This window comes from Tubulanus polymorphus, chromosome 4 (assembly GCF_964204645.1).
Source record: "Tubulanus polymorphus chromosome 4, tnTubPoly1.2, whole genome shotgun sequence".
Taxonomy (NCBI): Eukaryota; Metazoa; Nemertea; class Palaeonemertea; order Tubulaniformes; family Tubulanidae; genus Tubulanus; species Tubulanus polymorphus.
Window position 1 is genome coordinate 21,463,208 of NC_134028.1, and position 20,615 is coordinate 21,483,822.

General features: G+C 38.8%; 3 protein-coding genes across 3 annotated transcripts; 1 reads left to right on the top strand and 2 right to left on the bottom strand.

The window, feature by feature from the left end:
* Nucleotides 1–720: 720 nt before the first annotated feature.
* On the bottom strand, nt 721–6,668 carry LOC141904114 (uncharacterized). Its single transcript, XM_074792625.1, has 9 exons — nt 6,517–6,668; nt 5,843–6,033; nt 4,707–4,866; nt 4,005–4,364; nt 3,153–3,503; nt 2,735–3,058; nt 2,076–2,387; nt 1,609–1,719; nt 721–1,349 (listed from the first exon to the last, which is right to left on the bottom strand). Exons 1-9 carry the CDS (start codon nt 6,590–6,592, stop codon nt 1,315–1,317), a joined length of 1,920 nt encoding a protein of 639 aa, XP_074648726.1. The 5' UTR covers nt 6,593–6,668; the 3' UTR covers nt 721–1,314.
* A 171-nt stretch (nt 6,669–6,839) lies between these two features.
* On the top strand, nt 6,840–10,981 carry LOC141903534 (lysyl oxidase homolog 2-like). The gene is made up of 3 exons (XM_074791670.1): nt 6,840–7,004; nt 7,494–7,758; nt 8,521–10,981. The coding sequence occupies exon 3, from the start codon at nt 8,603–8,605 to the stop codon at nt 10,040–10,042; it is 1,440 nt and encodes a 479-aa protein (XP_074647771.1). The 5' UTR covers nt 6,840–7,004; nt 7,494–7,758; nt 8,521–8,602; the 3' UTR covers nt 10,043–10,981.
* Nucleotides 10,982–11,123: 142 nt separating this feature from the next.
* On the bottom strand, nt 11,124–20,550 carry LOC141904554 (uncharacterized). The gene is made up of 8 exons (XM_074793152.1): nt 20,464–20,550; nt 19,101–19,218; nt 16,802–16,969; nt 16,120–16,194; nt 15,788–16,007; nt 14,722–14,927; nt 14,046–14,206; nt 11,124–12,986 (listed from the first exon to the last, which is right to left on the bottom strand). The coding sequence occupies exons 1-8, from the start codon at nt 20,473–20,475 to the stop codon at nt 12,708–12,710; spliced, it is 1,239 nt and encodes a 412-aa protein (XP_074649253.1). The 5' UTR covers nt 20,476–20,550; the 3' UTR covers nt 11,124–12,707.
* Nucleotides 20,551–20,615: the final 65 nt, after the last annotated feature.

Sequence of the window (20,615 nt, forward strand, 5' to 3'; positions counted from 1 at the left end):
CCTTTTAAAGCCCTCAAATGGTTCACACGTAGTCGAAGTCTCGCTGTAGTGATTGCACTGACGTTACTTTCAATTTGTAGTCAAATTTATAAATACTTCTACCTCAGACTTAAATGGGCGAAACGAACTTGTCCCCACAGGAAACCCGGTTATAGAGTAATTTTTGGAAGGGTTAATGTATCTGTCGGTCGGTTTTATGGTCCCACGTTAAGTTCGTTGGCACCGTTAATGTTTCTCGCCGCGTTCGCAGTCGCAACGCTGATCTTAACAATGCAAATACGCAGGCGTCAAAAGGAAGTGGCTGCTAGTACTAGCGACAAAAATTCGACGCAAGCGATGAAAATGACATTATGTATCATAGGTTTACATGCATTGTTTGAATTGCCCGGTGGTATAAACAACATTCTGATCGGTTTGAAACGTTATAAAAAGATTAAATATCCAGTTGAAGGAATTACAGATCCCGTGGTAGGTCTACTCAATAGAATCGATTCGGTAAGTAATTTCATTATTTTTGTTCTAGCTAGTCCTTCCTTCCGTAAATCGTTAAAGAATACTCTGTTCAAATGTCGATCAACATACTCACAAAGATGAACTTCTCGATGTGCATCGTGCGTAAAACAAAGATGATGCCACGGAGGCTATGGAGGCTATAAACTAGTGAAAATAACAGAATGGCAATTTATTTTCATCAACATGTTACATTATTATAGACACTATTATAAAGAAATGGTTAAGGAAGAAAAATGTAACAAAATAATGGGCTATCTAGGGCGTGTCTATGGGCGCCAAAATGTCAGCGCCACGTAATTGCAAATGACGTCACGACGGAAACCCGGAAATAATTAACTAAATAACTAAATTATCTAGAGTACCGTATGTTGACTGCGACATCATTATACTGACTCGATATTTCTACATACATTTTGACTTTTTCAAACATCTAAAATCTAATTCGGGTAATGAATGACATATATTCATATCATTTTTGTATCTGTTTTATACGGGGTAAATTTGCATGTGAAATGGTGCATCTATTTCAGGTTTTTACCCAGACGTCGAGTCATTGAGAATTGTGCGCAAATTTATAGCCGAAACGTAAAAACAGCTAAAGTAGTAACGATGTTTCAAGATAAAAGAAATTGAATCGAACATTTCTATTTCCGGTTTTCCAAGATGACGCCACAAAAGTGTACGTGACGTCATCTGCTGACATTTCAGTGCATGACTTCGCGGCGCAAAAAATGTCGCCCATACGTACCCAGAAGCATCCTCACAACATCATTAGATACGTGGAGTTATATCGAGCCGAATTCAGGTCGATATGAACTTGGAACGGCGAAACGTACCTGCAAAATATATATGACGTACCGGAATCAATTTACGATTTTGGTAAAACAAATTCTGTGACAATTACATGCAGATATGATAAGTGTTAAATTCCAATAATCCAAAAGAAATTTGTAGAAATAAATTCACAATAGATTTTATCTTGAATTTGATAATATGTTTCGAATAAAGACTTCCTTCAGGGAAATTTGTCGGATAAAATCTAATGGTGGGTTTTAGTTTCCATATAGATATATATACTTGACTAATAAAACGTACCAATGATTTGCCTGCCGTTAACAATTATAAACAAAGCAACGAATAGCAGTATAGCTACTGAAGTACAGACAATCAGAATGACGTCACCATCAATACTTTGAAATGCACCTTCTACAAATACAGAGTAACATTCAATAACTGAGTATTGAGCATGTTTTGCAAGTTCGAGATATTGTACAATTTTCGTGTAAGATGAATGAGTAGAAAATCCGACAGTGTCATCATACTGAGCATACGGCCGAAGTGTCTCTTTTTAATCAATCAGTAAATTTCATTTCAGATAAGGTCTTCTATAGACTATTAGTTTTATGCCTCACAAATCGCAAAAGCGAGGTACATGTATGTTGCAGATATACATATTGTATATTCGCATCTTTCTAAACATTTCGTCTTTATTCCGTAATTAATTGCGGGACTTTGTACTTCACAAGACAAGTACTGAAAATAAAGGTAGGAGTAAGTTTTACCTTCTACTAAGATGGCGATTACGGACCTCGAATATATGACGTCACCATCGTCAACTAATCTAACCGTGTACTTGTAGAGGGCGTTATGGTCGATACGTGCTTGTATCTGACCAATCAGCGACGAGAAATTGAAAGACCGACAACATCCAGGTGTCGCTGCAGTTGTGTTTGGAGAACAAACCTGAACGCTGACAATAACGTCATCTCGCAGAGGGACTGGTTCTGCTAAATCAACGGTTACTTTATCAGCCGATTGGAAAATGACTACAGATTCTATGAATTTCGGTATAAATGCAGAACTAGATTTATTTCCTGAAAATAAAAGAGTTCATTTCAATATGTTACAAAATACTGTTTGGAAAGAGCAATAAATACATGTATATGAGTCAAACAAGTTACTTAACTAGAGTAGAGTAATAGTTGCATCCAGACGTGGAGAAAGTATGATAAGATTAAAATCCACTATATACAAATTTAAATGGTTAAGAGTGAAATTAATTCATCAGGAATTAAGACACGATGTTTCGGGCTCCCTCTAGAGACCCTCGTCAGGTTTCTGACTCTCTTTCCCTCTAGGTACTCTAAGTTACGTATGTTTGAAGAAATATGTGAAAGGAATTTCGTTTTCATTTCTTTAGGTTTGAATCTTGTTCAGTCACCTTTAGTTGTGACTGTTATTGTTCCAGAAGGAGCGGTCACCGAGTCATCATTTGATTGTCGACTCCAGTCTTTAACTCTAATCTCATATTCACTGTGTGGTGATAAACCTGTTAACTCTGTCTCAGCTCTCACCGTCAGGTGGCGTCTTACACTCGAGGAGTCTACAGCAGATACAATTGAAGTTTTCCAATTGGAAGCTCCAGCGAGTCGGTAGTCGACCATGAAATACTGATTCTCCTTTGAAGACAACGAGACCCAAGAGAGTTTTGCCGATTCGCTTGAAAAGGATAAAACTTGAAGATCCTTTATTCGACTTTGCCAGGCTACAAAATGAAATGAGTTGTAAAGAAATAACCTGCAACTTCAATTACCTTATTTCATTGAGAACGTTAAAATCATACTGATTATGCCAATTACCAGGGGATATGAGTCGCATATTGAAGTAGGTTTCTAAACCGTTCGTTGTATTTTTTAACCAGCACCTATAAATGCCGTAATCATCCCATTTAACATTCCATATTTGGATTCTCCACTGTCCGTAGTAATATCTCGTCTCGCCTCTTTTTCCCCAGTTTGTCGGCATTTTTCTGACAACGCGTTTTGTACCAAATCGACAGGAATTAACGACCGAACGTTGGTTATTCTTACACTTTATATCAACGGTGTCTTTTGGGTTCAGTTGATGATAGAATATCTTGAATTCGGCTTTTCCACCGATGTATGGTTTTCGTGTAAGGGTAGAGCTTGGGTGATATAATTTCGGGGGCTCTGAAAAATTCTGAACATGATAATGATAATGATGAATACAGCAAAGCAACGATAACGGGTTTTCTGCTTTGTTAGTTTGAATAAAGTTCGTATACAAATTTCGTCGAAATCGGGTATAAGATACGCAAGCAGGGTCAAGTGCCAAAAGAGGATCTTTAAAAAATTAGGTGCACTTTTTCTGGTTGAAATTAGAAATTAAATATGCTCACAATTTCACTGTTTTCTAAACAAAAGTCTTGGGGAGAAAATTCCAAGGTCACTAGGCTGAAAATGAGGTCCCCACCGCGAATCCCTAGATCCGCCACTGCATAACAATGTTCTAAACAATATATATTGAACAAACGTTGTTTTTTCAACCTGAATTAAGGTCGTCATTGAAGATGCAGGATTGGATAGACCCATAGATTTATCTTAGGAGCTCGTGACGCTTCATAGATTACGGCATTGAAACAAGGCAGAAAACCCGTTATCGCTGGTATTGCGGCTATATTCTTTACATACCTTCACACGGTACCAATTTCCCAGTCGTATTCAACTTACAATATACTTTAACGATTATCTCGCGTCTATCGTCACCTGCTTTATTCCGTTTAATACAATCATAGAAACCGCCATCCGTTCTTTTGATAGATGGAAATACGAGTTTGGATTCTTCCCCGATTCTGGCAGGTCTTACCGTCATTCGACCTTCTCGTCTGGCCCAACTGTAGATTAGAGGTTTCAGGGTATCGGGACCATCCCCAGTACACGTAATGACGAGGTCCTGATTATTCTCAACGATAATAGTGGGATTCGACGCATAATGCTCCCAAATGATTGGTCGAGAGGAGTACGGCTCTAGATCAGTTGCACTTGGTCGAACTGAAAACACAAAAATGTCGAATCTTTTACATAAGATCTTGCGGACTATTTAACACATGGAAAACGACAAAGAAACTTAGATTAGGCAGCCGAGAAAAATTACACAAACTGGAATCGAATGCGTATGCTTCAAACCGATGTAAATTCGACTGACCTTCTAATTATATATGTACTTCAATTTCCGATTCAGAAATTAAACCCCCGGTTTAGTTCCCGACAGGTGTGACTTTAAAGTGGGTTCATTAGGGACTTGCCAATTAATGATCTAATAAAATCAATTAACTAATTTTGTCGACAATCTTCCATCAAAACCAAAAGTATACAAGACGTATGCTTACGTACATATGACTTTAATCTGAGTTGATGAATGTAGAGTGTTGTTATATCTGCAACTCCAAGTTCCATCGTGAGTGTATGATGCTGTAGTGACGAGACCATAAACTGTTCTGGACATCCAATCGCATTCACCGAAAACTGTGTGATAGCCCTCATGTCGAGGTGCCTGATGTGAGAAATCAAAGAAAATAGATATGCTATCAACTCATCTGCCTAGGGCAAGAGATCAGAATTTGAAAGAAAAATCTTCGGGAATAGACCGCACTTAAATCTGTTTTAAGACTGGCGAGACCCCTTTGGCGCGTAATCTCAAACTCAAGCGGTTACAGATCAGTCGTCAGGAAAGATATTCAAAAAATTTCAACGCAGGCCCAAACTGCAAATAACCCTCTTTAACCTCTGTGAATATTTGAAATATAGCTTAAATGTGTACTTAGATATTTCAAAATTAATAGATATCGCGATCTTTTATGCGTGGTTAAGATATGCGGTCCTTTGTTTCACATCGTCACTGCTCTCAATTGTTGAGTTCAAAACATCCAAGAATCACCGGCAAATACCTGCATCTCATTTCCTTTAAAATGGTGTACGAATTAAGTTCGTCGAGTAAGAGACTGCAGAACTATATGATATTCAATCTAAACTTATGTTTTAAAAATGAGCGCAAATTATCGCAACAATGGGGACCTCGAGGGACCGCCACAAAATGGCGCTTAGAAACTGGAAACTTCTTTATTGTTCATTGCGTTGGCTTCAGCAGATGCTAGGCGATTGCCTCAGCAAAGGCACTTTTTTCAAAAAGAGGCACTTTATGTGAATCAGCGCCTGTACAGTACAAGTCATCAGGATCAGCCTGATCAAAAATTTGAAAAATTCTCAAATTTAATACGAATTTTCCTGGCTTTCCAAAAATGGCATTTCAGATCTTTTGAGTGCCTCGCGTGAGGCATGTGAGGCAACATAAATCCGCCAGTGAGATGGTCTTAAACTGGTCACAAATCTAAGCCGTGACTGCAACTTCGATCATTAGACTTGTCTAAAGTTGTTAGATTGGCTACAGAACCAAAATGAGCCGAGACTGGTCATAACTCTTAAGCCACGAGTGTGCAAATGGCCCTTCGGAAACAGAAATTTCTGCTCACCTCACATTTCCAGTGAGTAAGTTCCACTGTGTATCTCGTAACATTATCACGTGTGTGAACTAAAGTAATAGGTTCACCGCAGAAATCTTCCTTGTCATCAACGATGCATCTGATCCAAGATCTCTTATTGAATACGGGTTCTTTGGGAACTACTTCTATCGTTATATTAGTGAAAGGTCTACATTCCTCACCTATACGGTCAATAGAAATATATACCGGTACATTGTTTCTATAGGCAATTATTGTTTATGATATACATACATACATTAGAAAAGAAAAATATTATTATGAAGAAAAACTAAGAAAGTAGTGACGTTTCCTCACGGTCAATAGACATTATCGGTACATGGTTTCTATAGCCAATTACTGTTTATGATATATATACAAAAGAAAAGAAAAATATTATCATGAAGAAAAACTAAGAAAGTAGTGACGTTTCGACTCGTCTTCATAGCCATTTCTAAAACAGTTTTGAATCTGATCTCGTAATTTCTTCGTGATAATTGTGGGTTCCTACTTCAATGGAATCAATGGGTCCATGGTGAAAACATACTTGAAAACAGCAAGTTCATTCGAAATGAACTGTGTACAGTGTATGATGAAAAAATCGGACATGTGAGCTGAGCGACCTATCTGTACGAACGATTGTATAGAAACAAAAGAAAAAAACTCACAAAAATATAATTCCATAAGCATCAACGTCATGACGAACACAACACCAACAATCATAACACAATTGTACATCATCATTACGAACGAATTCTTCTATTTCCTCTCAATATACATATAGATGCATATACGTACATATTCCCTCCGGTAGCTTGATTCAAAACATCAGCGAAAAATGTATACAATAACACAGAGTAAGACTGAGAGTTGGTTTTTTATTTAGTAAAATTAGGTCAATTGATAATTTGTTTTTCGCTTAGCGAAAGCTATATGTTTATAACGAATACCCATTGGCACATAGGGCATTCAGGGCTATGTCACGTCGAATAGCGTCGAAATTCTTTTTCGGAATCATTTCTCTTTTTTTACGTTCGGGAGACGAGTATGGAAAGTAAATGTTTGTGTTAATTTCTACTTTTAGTCGTTCGAATCTTGATTTACCGAGACTAACCCTGGATTGCTCAACCTCACTACCTGGACTATGGCCTTTGAAGTGAGTATGACTCGACTCACCACGTTGCATTTCGTGGGTGGAAATGTATCGGAAATGCTTTGTACGTTATCGGGAAAATCTTTTTTTAAATATCGTCTATAAACTGTATCCACTGATACCGGTAGAAAAAAATGTAAAATTTGACTTTGGTGAGAAACTAAATTCAGTATAGTTTGTTCGTGTTTAAAGCTGACAATATTGTTAACACGAACCGGAACCAAAATTTCCAATTATGTAAATTCGACAGATCATCCAACTAAATCTGTACTTCGAATTCCGATTTCAAAATTCAGTCCCCCGCTGTTTTGTTCCCGGCGGGTTTGTAAGGGACTCACTTTATCACTTTATCAAATCAAATCAAGTCATTAATCAAATGAAATGAATCGTGGAAGCTGTGAAAATCTAAATGATCACTATTTCAAGCATTTATTGATTGACGTTTGTTTAAGCTAATTCCAAGCGTACCGATAACAAAACATGTGTCTTAAGTTTTCAGCTAGCCACAACATTGTTCAGCTAAAAAAGGGAATCGCTTCCGTTTCCTCTGCACATTCCATCTCGTTATTTCCCGCCATCCCGCCACAGGTTGTTCAGCCACGCACGAACTCTGCGTGCTCACTGTTCGTTGCAAGGGATCAACGATAACCCTGTCTGGTAACCTCGTCTGCGGTAGTAACTTGGTTGCTGATCGGCGATTTCAGATACTGAGTAGCAGAGCAAAAGTTTATAGCGACTGAAAAAAACAAGTTCTGACGTAAGTTGCTTTAAAAAAACATACAGTATATTCACTGAAAATGCACAAGATTGTATCTTAAAACTGAAGGTTCATTCAAGGATAAATTTGTGCGAGATTATCATTACCTTGACATTCAAACTACAATAACAGTAGAATCAAGGACGAACAATCTATGCAACATTCTTTTAAGAAGGTTCAAATATACATATGGCTGTACTCCGAGCTTTGATGCAAAACTGTGTGGGCCAAAGGCGAACATCGAAAATCGGAGGTCGATGCATTTGAAAAGTGCAGGTGGACCCAGTTCCACAGTTGCGAGTTAAGATTTGACTCTGAGTTAACTCCTTGAAAATGAACTGATTTTAACTCAAAGTTAAGTCTAACTCACAACTCGTGGAACCGGGTCCTGGATCCAGTTTCATGACGGTGAGGTTTGAATTGTTGTGCTTATTGGAAAATCGCAGTTACGTAAACCAAAATCCCACGAGTTTACTTCGTGAAACCAGGGCAGTTTTTTAGCAACAAAACGGTCACAATCAACAAGATATTTTTTTTCTTATCACACTAACAGACATAAAAAATAAACTCTGCCAATTTCTCGGAAAGGTTGTAAAAGAATGTGGTTTTCGTATAGTAACACGATTCAAATAAAACGGTTAAAATAATACGCTATCTACTAGTATATATAACCAGTTGTTCCTACAATTAGTTTGGTTTACGTGAAATACCACACGCCTTCATATTTACACAACCATCAACCGTTTTTTTTTTATCTTGCAGAAACCAGACAGAGGCTTTTATCATCATTGTGAAAAGGGCAAAAGGAAGGTGCGTCTCGTATTTTGAGAGTTTTCACGAAACGATGGTGATCGCTTATGATGGAAGGATAACTTATGTTATTCAAGTAATTCAGTTGTCAGTTTGGGCTGTATTGGTGTCTGCTGTACGCCAGAAAACACCCCCAGCAGTTGAAGGTGACGTTTTGCTTATCGGCGGTAAAAGCCCCAACGAGGGAAATGTACTGATTTATCATAATCACGATTGGGGGTTCGTGTGCGATGACTATTGGGATATCAAAGATTCTACAGTCGTCTGTCGACAGCTCGGATTCTCCGGAGTTGAATCTACAACTGTTGGCGGTCAATTCAAGCAAGTGCGAAGGAGACGTAGGATATGGTTAGATGACGTACGATGCACCGGCGAGGAGAACAAATTAAACCAATGCAACGCATCCAGATGGGGACGTCACAATTGCATAGCTTCCGAGGCGGCTGGCGTCATCTGCCGACAAAAAGAGGAATTGCCACCGATGGATAGCCCCGTTGACCAAATCAAACCCCCAGATTTAGACTATAAGATCAGATTAGAAGGTGGCCGTGACGAATCTGAAGGCTATGTACTCGTGTTTATGGACGGAGTTAAAGGGACTATATGTGCCGACGAGAATTGGGGATTGTTAAATGCGAGAGTAGTTTGTCAGGAATTGAATAGAGGCTACGGTAGAGGCATAAATAACGATGCATTTTACGGTGGTGCAAATTTACCTAAGCTGATAAGCGGGATCCGGTGTAGAGGCGATGAATCGCGTTTGTCCGATTGTTCGTACGTATCCGCAAAGAAAAACGTGAAATGTCGTCAAACGCGAATAGCGGCAGTCCAATGTAGCCACGATCTGCCCGATCTAGTACCAGATATGGCTTTGATAGAATCGTCTGCGTATATGCAAGACCGACCACTTTTCTATCTACAATGCGCAATGGAGGAAAACTGCCTTTCGCATAGCGCAAATGCGATTTTTCGTACTCTATCTGATTGGCATATTGAAAGGCGACGCCTACTAAGATTTTCTAGTAGTATACTGAATAACGGTACTGCTGACTTTCGTCCGGATATACCCAAATACCTTTGGGAATGGCACGATTGTCACGTTCACTATCATAGTATGTCGATTTTCGCACATTACGATGTACTTGACGCTAAAGGTGAAAGCAAAGCTCAGGGACACAAAGCAAGTTTCTGTCTCGAGGATTCGGCATGTAAAGACGGTATAAAGAAGCGCTACGCGTGCGTTGATTACGGGGATCAAGGTATCACACCGGGTTGTATGGATAATTATCTACACGATATTGATTGTCAATGGGTGGATGTTACCGATTTGGAAACTGGAAGATACACATTTCGTGTAGTGGTTAACCCTGAATTCAAGGTTGCTGAATTGGATTATCGAAACAATGTCGTTTCATGTGATATGTATTACTCTGGTTTTCATCTAGACCTGAGAAATTGTCGCTTTGGGCAATAACATATACATACAAACTATATATATATATATATATATAAACCGATTTTCCGGTGAAGTAGTCAGAAATCAGTTAAATATTAAGACATTATGATGGTCATGCTGGCCACGCAGGGATGTTCAAAACTACGAAACGAAACAAAAAGACACTTAAAATTTTGGCTGTTATTCTTGATCGTTATGGCAAACCGCAAACATTTGGCGGGCGACTCGCGCTGCAAAACGGTAACAACTTCGACCACAGGGAAACTTTAGCGCCGTATGACGTCAGTATCACGTGGTGCCCTCTTCAGTGTCAGGAATTTAATACTTCTTTGAACGTGGATTCGAGCGGGAGAAAGAAGCGAAATGAGTAACTTTCAGTATAATTCGGACATTGCTCACAATTCGGCCGTGCTCACGGTTCAGTTTCGATATGGGTCATCATATATCAAAGTTTAATTGACGTAGCGCCTACATACGACTTAATTAGTAGGCATGTTTGGGCACAGGAAGTCAGTGGACAGCGATACAATCCAAGATGGTTGACAGGAAGCCATCTTAGATAGCGGTTGAAATTGATCTCTTCCTCAGTAGTTTTCATTAAATGACATATATACATGTATTCTATGACTACATAGCCCTCAATCTGTGTGATCTCTTTGTCGTATGGTCATCATTCTGTCAGTAATGTTTAATCTTCACATTAGTTTCCACATTTCATTGTATAGTTTTTTTCTCTGTTCTCATATTGCAACCTTATATGAATAATTATTGGTAATTTTGTTTGTTGCATCCACTCCGCCTGGCCTGCATCCAAGGGGCCTTCGAGTTCCAAAAGCTTATGTAACGTACGTAGACGCTTCGACACTCAAGTGTGAAATTTTCGTAGAAACCGACCCCACTCAATGACAGGACTAGATGCTGGCCAGTATGCACCCTTGTAATCACGGAGCAATAAAATTTCAGTTCAATTCAAGACTCTTGTATTGAGGTTCAAAGGTTGTTATGTACCAAAAATGCAGGCAGTACTCAATTAGGTTTCACTGCACACTCGGAAACTGAAAGAAACGACAAAGGAGTTGATTGGAAAATTGATTTTATTTTCTTTTTTAAGGAAGATATTCAATTTTGACAAAGCATGATCATATTGAATGTAAAGAGTATGTATATATCCCGCTCGACCATCAAAACTATCACCAAACACAGAAATATAATAACAACAACTAACATTCAAATCAAAGCATTAAAATCATAAATACAATGTACTACTCTCTCACGCCTGGAAAATCTCGAAAAATTGCACATTATCAAATTGATTACCGGTATAAAATTCGACGTACATGTTACTATAAAATGCCCTTGAACAGCGTAATACTTGCAATAGACAAAACGCATTGCTTTCAATGAAAGAATGCTTTGAAAAATGTCTGAATAAATCTGTATAAAATGTAATGTCATCCAAAATAATAATTAATATCTGAAAAAATACAGCAGTGTGAAAATGTACGTATTGAAATTTGAAACATTACGATATGTAACCATGTGACCTAACTCTGTCCAGTTACAGAATCTAAATTTACGGTATGTAGAGTAGAAAGTTTTGTGCATTTTCAACAGATCATGATAGGAATTTTACAATTTTTGCATTCATCCTCATTTCAAATATATTCCAACAGCACATTGCAAGTAATACATATCCTGACCAATTAATGAAGATAGTGATCCAAGAACGTGGACATAAGCCGCGATCACCTGAAGACGATTTGGCCCGAGCCAAAAATTCGCGTGTGATCGCGGCTATGATTTTCAGTCCAGTATCAAAGACAATAAGGATTTCTCAACATGAAACCGAATCAATTTTATCGGTGCCAAATGCCAACCCCGCGTTCAGTGGGTTTTTAACTTTACTTATGATAGATATATACGGAATGTCTTCAAATACAAAAACCCACTACATTCGGTTTTTTGAAAACTGAATTCATCCAATGAGACATATAATGTACCCAATCTAAATACAAACGCACCGCTAACCGGATTAGGAGTAGTTTAATGAAATCACGACCAGCAAAAACTTTTATTTCATGTACCGGTGCTCATAGGCTGTAACTGCAATACAGTCAAACACTGTTTAGTCACCATTTGGTTTAGTTGTCACATTAATGACGTCAATTCTATTTGAGTCCAATTCAATTTACTAAGCGCAATATTCAGATAAGTTCTCAACATAATGATCATCACAACTATGACGACTTTATCAGTGAGTTTCACTGTCAGGGTCTCTAAGGATTGGTCATTCCTGGATGTAACAGGTTTTCAGAGAGTATTATAGAAAATTTCAAATTTTTAACCATTACACTACCCAAACTTGTATTCCAAATCGGTAACCGCCAAATTTGGTGAAAAAAAAACCCTGTTACCAACTATATCGATTTAGCATGAAACTAGAGAAACTAGGGAACAAATGAAACTAGAGAAAAATTTCTATTTACCTATTTCTCAAAATTTAAGGAGGCTTAAAGGAGTTTTGGGCATTTTGCTCAAATCAATGGAATTTCAAGCACCTTTAAAAGCATTTTCCGTTTCGAAGGAGCTTTCAAGAAATCAAGGAGTCGTAGTGACCCTGACTGAATACAGCATAGGAACGATTGGATTAAACTACTCTTCATGATGTACATTCAACTATGATCTAGTGATGTTTATGTTTTTGACCGTGAACGTGCCCGGTCGTATAATGCATAGGTTTTCTCGGGTAAACACCGGATAAAGATAAAATCTGCCAATAGACGAAAAATCCTAAACAAGAAAACGCTGTCACGACGACTACGTATTCGGTATAATTCGGGAACGCGTTGCCGCAAATGGTATACCACGAAGCGCCATCTTTAGGCGGAGTAGTCAGACATTTGAAGTCGAAGTAAGCTTCGTCGTAATTACTCGCGCACAGATACGTCTTCTTGGACAGAATCTGAAAAATAAACCAAAAATATGTTCAATCAACGCATGGCTATACAATTAGACGAGAAGATACACAATATCCGTGTATTATGATGACGGGAGAAATCCCATAATAACGAAGCTAAGATTGAAAAATTCTATATCAGAATGATTTTATTTGAGAAGCGACGTTTCGGCTAACAACTGTAACCCATCATCAGGCGTACTGAGAACAAAATCAAATAACAGGATATTTATACAAGAATATGGCTATACAAATTAAACAAATAAAACTGACCCCGACAGCCCCGGAATTCATAAACTGCCTCATGATGAAATTGGTCTGCATCCGAGGCAAGCAGAGTCTACTGTCATCTTGACTCGTGAGCAGATATGACTAAATCATCATTAACCCTTTCAGTGCGCCTACACTGCAGTGCGGTGTATAAATCAGTAATGGATTTTGCTAGTACGCTGCACTGCGGTGTATTGATGTAATTAGTAATTATCTCTCTTGAAAGATGGCAGCACCTGTCAAACATAGGGAAACATAGGGAGTAGGCTGTAGCTAACGATACACCGCACCACGGTGTAGACGCACTGAAGTGGTAATCCCGTTATTCAACTCACTAGGGTGGAATTTTACAAAATTTTCAAATTATCTCCTGCACTATAGGATATTAATGAGTCAGCACTGAAAGGGTTAAATGATTGAAAAATGACAAAATTTGATGATTCCTCCTTTAGGTATTATTACCCCAGCCAATTTTGTACTCTAACATGTATCAGTCATCTCTCCCTGGGGAGAAGTAACACCGAGCTGCTAAAAAGCACTCAGGAGTCATCTATCAGGCCAGGTACCCATTTACTCCTGGGTGGAGAGAGGCAATGAGGATAAGTGTCTTGCCCGAGGACACTACAGCAATGTATGGGGTTCGAACCCACGGCCTGGCTTCCCAGAGCTGAACGCTCTATCTAACCACTCAGCCACACCGCTCAGTTCCTTGACTGATATTAAATTTCAAATTACTATTCAAGGAGGTTCAATGAACATCTAATCAATCAGGAGAAACAAGCATCAAGTTCTTACCTGACCAAATGCAGTCTGCACCGGACTAACTTCGTTGCATGGTCCGATTGGTTCGTGGAGACCAGTCGCTTTAATAGTTTCAGGTTTACTGAACACGACTAACAGTACGTAGAGAGAATAATGTAGGAATACTATCAAACCAATTTCATCGATCCAATCACCTACACAAATATAGACACAAGCATAACAAGTTAAAAAGAGAAAATTATCTTAAATGGAAACAATGGCGACTGGGAAATACAGAATATATGTAATTTGGCTGGGATTTTACTTTCATTATTCGAGATCAATATAAAACCTCCGACACTATTATCATAGCCATCATTTCACACCAATAGACGGTGTTGCATGTGACGTCATAGTTTGCTTGCCCATCAGGTGCTGACAACTTGCCATACGTAACAACAAAATATATTCAATGTCCAGTTCGGAGTTGAGATTTGACTGCGGGTTAAAAACATGGGAATGAACTAATTTTAACTCTCCCCAAACTCACAACTGCGGAACTGGGTCCAGCGGATTTACTAACTCCCAGGGTCTTTCATGCAAATCATTTATTGCGTTTGACCACCAGCAAAATATCGCTGCAATACCTCTATAGCATCAGCACACATAGGTCACAACCTGGACCAGTTGATACCTTCAAACCAACCCCCTGGACCATCCGCGAATTTACCTTTATTGGTTCTTGCACCTGACGACGGATGACGATCGCCCATCCACGTGACCACGACATAAAATCCAAGAATCAGCAAACTACAAACTTCCGTATGAATCTTCAGGTTATCATGCAGTGGATGATAGATAGGTAAAAACTGCAGCACTCCGAACGGCATCGCGAATAATCCGGTAATTATGTTACATAACGCTTCAACCGGAAAACTGAAACACACAACGGCAGAGAATTTAATTTAGGAGTAGAAATGAGTAAATTCAGAATAACCTGTTGTATCATCAACTGTGGGTTTTGCTCATTAACTCTGAAATACTTAAATCAATATCAGTCTACCCGGACCGATCGACTTCGAAAAGTAGAATTTTTTATAAATGTTGGGTCTCGAGAGCATCCGTGTAGAAAATTTTCATATCTTCTAGCATATTAGGGGTGGCCAATATTTAGCCTTTTATTAAGTAGGTTTGGAGGAATGAGCATATTTTGAATGAATACAAATATAGTGTAACCAATTACCGGTTAGTGAATCTTTTGAAATCAGCGCTCAAATTTCTTAAGACAGACAACTGCCTCGGCGGAAATTTGTCAATGAGCGGGGGCACCCTGTTACCAGTCAGGATCCATCAAATTCATATCCACCCTCAGCAGGGATTCGAACCTGATGGCATTGCAAGACTCTACACGAATAAACTCGGTAGGCAGTCATGGTTCCCACAGTTATATGAATTCCCAAGTTTTTCCCAAGTATTTCATGGGTGATTTTTCAATTTTCCCAAATGGAAATGAACAGATATCATCATACTACAGTCAACATTTAAGTGGTGACTGGATGATTAAAAGGTGATTCCCGAGGGAAATCGCCGAAGAAAGTTGTTCTTGGCAAATGCAATATGCGAAATGTAAATTTCCCAAATACTTCCCTGATTTGAGGAAACTTTTTCAAATTCCCAAATATTTCCAAACCGGGAATTATTATTTCAAAATTCCCAAGTTTTTCTCAATTTCCCTGTTCTGCGGGAACCATGGGCAGTACAGGCTAGCAGTACATGTATCATGCTATTGTACTAACCTTGCTATTCCGTATTTCTCAGTTTTTGTTAACAAACTCCTTGTCCCGTGGAAGAGAATCGTGAATGCACAAGCGAATGAGGCGTGGAAATAATAACTAGTCCAAGGAACCCAGTAATGTCTGTCGGCTATATTAGGATCGGTATCGTGCCACGTCCACCAGAGAAGTTTGATACCCATTATGTCAAATGGTACGTCCAACAATACAACGAATAAACCAACTACAAAAAGAAACACGAAACTCATAATCACATTAATTCAACTTAATCAAACTCTCCACCAAGTGAACATATCAAATTCCATTATCACACCCCGGTGTAAATAAGAATTTACCTGCAAATGGTTCAGCCCATTTTTTCAAGTGCATCTTTGAGACAGCTACCGAAGCTGTATAGATGAAACAGGGGTCTACACGGAGAAAAACGAGATGAGGATTAAAATGCGCAGCGTACGATATATCAGAAAACAAACACTTTTGTGTAAACTCAATAAAACAGCGACATCCAAATGGATTTTAAACAGTTTGAAATGTGACAATGAATGCGCATTGATGATTTCTATACTCGTACATGTCATTTTTTTCATAACCCGGATATCTTTTGCTTGAACGTTATTTTCAAATATCTTTGGGAGGCTCTCAAAACCCCTGTGCAGGGACAAAGGCGAAACCTAGGATTTTTTGAAGATGGGTACCAGGGTAGTGAAGGGCACATAAGTAATCACGAAGGACACCCCAACATGGCGAGCACCATTTTTGAAAAGTTTTAGAAAATTTTCGGAAATTTGGTGTTCTCCAAGACTATTTGATGGCTGTCATGAAGGAATAACGCATAATTTTTTATCAAAATGAAAAGTAAACATTTTTCCCAAAAGATTTCAGGTGGGGGGCTAGTCCCCTGGTACTCACTGAATCTGTGTTTGTCGGCACACAAACCGTTTCACATTTGCGGTCGTGATGAACCTGTCGCAATACAAACCGTTTCACATGAGAGATGAACCTGTCACTTATACTTACAGAAAATCATGATATGGAGCGGAAGTCGTTTTCCGAGCAGCATGACCATCGACTGAGCGTGCCAGAAATTATCGATATCTGGCACGAAATAACTGATACTTTCTACGGTTAAACCGTGCATTATAGTAGCAAACCACAAATAGAGAAATCGTCCTCCATGTCTCCACGCTGCAAACATAATTAAATAACATAGGAATCATGACTAAACACTCTGCTTAATAGTTTTTTCAAACAAATTTATTGACGTTAAATGCGAATACACGGAAATTTACACCAACAACAATTCTATTAATGTTAAAGAATATTCTTAAGGCAGCTCGAACATTAAAACCTGGGCCAATTTCTCAAAAGTTGTCTCAAGGGCTCAAGAGCTGGTGGATAAATACCATAGTAACAATGAACTTCTGGTTGTCACTATGTCAACTATCCATTGGTTAACTCTAACCAACTTTTCAGCAACTGCCATCTTGTCCGATAAGTTAATGGGTCTATCAATTTTTCAATGGGTTTATCAATATTCAATAGAAGCTTTTGCTCAAAGAAACTAGGGGTCCAGGGACACCATGCCCACTTGGGAAGTGGTTTCAAATGCTCAACAACCTAACAATTTCAATATTCAACGCCCTCTGGTGACCATATACATAAACCAATGACCTTGAAACTCAATACAATCATAAAACATGTCAGCAGCTACGATTTTGTAATTGATTGTGATAACAAAAAATGCCTCGTTACTAATTTAATATGGAAATACTAAGTTAATCTACTATTCAACGCCCCCTGGTGACCAAATTCAAAACCCAATAACCTTGTAACTCACCATATTCATAGAACATGTCATGAACTACAACTTTGCAATTGATCATGGTAACAAAATATGCCTAGGTACCAATATAATAAGGAAATACCAGGTTATTCTACTATTCAACACCCCCTGGTGACCATATAGAATAACTAGTTTCCTTAAAACTCACCACAATCATAGATGATGTCATGAGCTACAACTTTGCAATTGATTGCGGTAACAAAATATGTATTGGTACAAATATAATATAGAAATACTAAGATATTGTATTATTCAACGCCCCCTGGTGGCCATATACAAAAAACAATGAACTTGAAACTCACCCCAATCATAGAACACGTTATACGCTACAACTTTCTAATTCATTGTTGTAACAAAATATGCTTAGGTAACAATATAATGTCGAAAAACTTTTTCCCACCTACGAAAGAGTACTAATGACACCAAGATGGCCGCCAATTGCGTCATAATTGGCGGATCAAAAATACCTATCTCAGGTATAAAACATCCCTTTACAAAGAATACTCATCACAAATTGCAATGAGAAATGGCAAACCAGTAGGAAGCTACAGGACCTAGAATTCTGGCCAAAATTGACATTTTTGGGCACTAAAAAGGTCATAGGACGGCCATCTTGATTCAGATGGACCCAATTTTTCTTATGCTGATGGGCCCTTGGTAGATTCAAATATATTCGAAAGATCAAGGTAATTGATCATATCGTCTTCAAAATTTCCCTCGTAAACTTCGAAAATGTGTAAAAAGTGCTGATTTTGGCGAACAACAATGGCTGCCAGTCGGCCATCTTAATTCTGATAGGGCCAGTTTTTGGGCTGAAGATGTGTCTAGGGTAGATACATGTGTAACCCAAATATCAAGACGTTACCTTGAAGCGTCTTCAAAACTTCCCAAAATAACTGGATTCCATCTACGGACGGACGGACGACGGACGAAAAGTGAACGCAATAGCCCGCTGGGACTAAAGTCCCAAGTGGGCTAAAAAATGGGTGGGCAACAATGGGGTACCTGCAGTGCAACTATGGCAATCGAGGATTCCACGTATGGCAGGCGAGGATCCACCAGGTTCGCTAGTGGTCACTGGGTTACCGCGCTTCAATTTCTTCTACATTTCAATTAAATCTGAATGAACTTTTCTCTTAAATGAATCAATTATTTATGAAGACTTTATATCCAAATCTGATAAGAATAAAATCATTTCATATTTGGTGAGTCCTGTGATAGTATATGGATTCATAAGTCTAAAAATCCAGTTCAAAGTTAATTGAAAATGAACTAATGTTGACAACGAACAACCTATGCTGGTCACGCCATCTGGCGGGATAGCTGGTTTTGCGGGTACCCCATTGGCTATTTTCTATTATAGAAAATTGTATATAACCACCGAAATTTGTACTGCATATGAACCAAGAATAAAGAAGAAAACGTTTAGGCCTATATTTGACGTACGGATCAACATCAAAATTCCATACCTACCGTGACTGAATGTCAATAATGCGATCACATAGTACAAAACTTCACAGATCAAATAACTTGAATGGTTCTGCCAGATTTCCTGCGGATTTCGGAAATGTACCAACCAATCCAACATTTTCTGAAATGAAGAAAAGTTTGTTACAAAGGATCGCGACAAAACTTAATTCTTCCAGCGCCAAGATGGAGTGGAACCATTTGGTGGAAGTGAATCAATACACAGAAACAACCGCGAGACAAGTTCCGTCCTAACACGCAGTAGGTGAAGGGTTCAAATCATAATTTGCTATTTAGGCCTATTTGATGCCGACTGTTATGAAGTCCAGCAGCTCTGCATTGTTGTAAGTTCAAAGATGTGCGATGCATAATTAATATGCAGAATCATAATGAGCCATCTCCATTGTCAGAAAATCAGGGTAATGATTATATAGGCCTGAGGCCTACTTAGGAGAACTAAAAAACTGCAGTGGCGTTGGAACTGTAGCGACAGCAGTGGCAAAAACTGTGGCAATAATTTACTGAATGACATCTTTTAGCAATAACTAAAACCTGTCAAAATGGGCAATTGGCCGCGCCAATAAAAAATCCAGGTACCCACAGGGCGGCGGGGGAATTAAGGTTCACCAAGAACCTTTGCATCTGATGTATTGACATTTACTGCATCATCAAGTCAAGATGCCAGGCAGGACTCAGGCGCGGATCCAGGGCCATACAGTGACTACAGCACAGTGAAAAAAGGGCACCAATTTTGGGAAAGGGCCAGTATTAATGCCCAGCGAGTGAGTTTGAGTGCCATTCATTGGTATCATGCCACTAAATTTGCCTTCACATTCAATTTGCTTATGCCTTTTTTTAGATTTTTGGCGAAATTTGCCTGTTTTCGATTAAATTTATAGAGCAACAATATTAATAATGTCTCTTTAAGAATAGTGCCCTTTTGAATAAAAAAATATGCCTTAGATTGCCTTTTATGATTTTGGGCAATTTATCTCATTCACGTTATGCTTTTAGGCCAAGTACAGAAAAGCAATTATTTTTATGGCGCACAAATTGTGTGCCTTTTTGCTTTTATTTAGGTACTTTTTTCCCGAAACATAAATTTTTCAAGGGCATTTGAAAACTGCGACTACCGCACGTGCTGCATGTGCAATAGTCTGGATCCGCGCCTGGGACTTGGCATGCTGGGCATGCAGTGGCCCGAGAGCGAGACGAGTGATGAATGGGGAAGGAAGGGCAAAAAGGCACAGGCCCCAAGATTAAGAAGGCAAGGGATCAAGTGGAGATGAACAATGTCGACAATGCAAATGCTCCATTCGGGGTGAACAGTGACCTGCCAAATGGAGAGATTGCATGAACTATTATTTACCTGGGCATCCATACTCAACCACAGGGAAACAGCGAATTAAATAGTACTAGTTAACCGACCTTTGCCACGGGAGTGAAGACTAATTCTTCAGATCGTACAGACAGGTGCCGGTTGCAGTTCGTAATTCATACAGCTCAGCTGAAACGACGATC

Coding starts and splice junctions, on each gene's coding strand:
- LOC141904554 (XM_074793152.1), bottom strand. Junction 14,207..14,721: donor AGGTGCAAGAACCAATAAAG/GTAAATTCGCGG, acceptor ATATTTGTGTAG/GTGATTGGATCGATGAAATT. Junction 12,987..14,045: donor TGCAGACTGCATTTGGTCAG/GTAAGAACTTGA, acceptor TTTATTTTTCAG/ATTCTGTCCAAGAAGACGTA.
- LOC141904114 (XM_074792625.1), bottom strand. CDS start 6,592: ATGATGATGTACAATTGTGTTATGATTGTTGGTGTTGTGTTCGTCATG. Junction 6,034..6,516: donor GCTTATGGAATTATATTTTT/GTGAGTTTTTTT, acceptor TTGACCGTATAG/GTGAGGAATGTAGACCTTTC. Junction 3,504..4,004: donor GAAATTGGTACCGTGTGAAG/GTATGTAAAGAA, acceptor AGAATTTTTCAG/AGCCCCCGAAATTATATCAC.
- LOC141903534 (XM_074791670.1), top strand. CDS start 8,603: ATGGTGATCGCTTATGATGGAAGGATAACTTATGTTATTCAAGTAATT.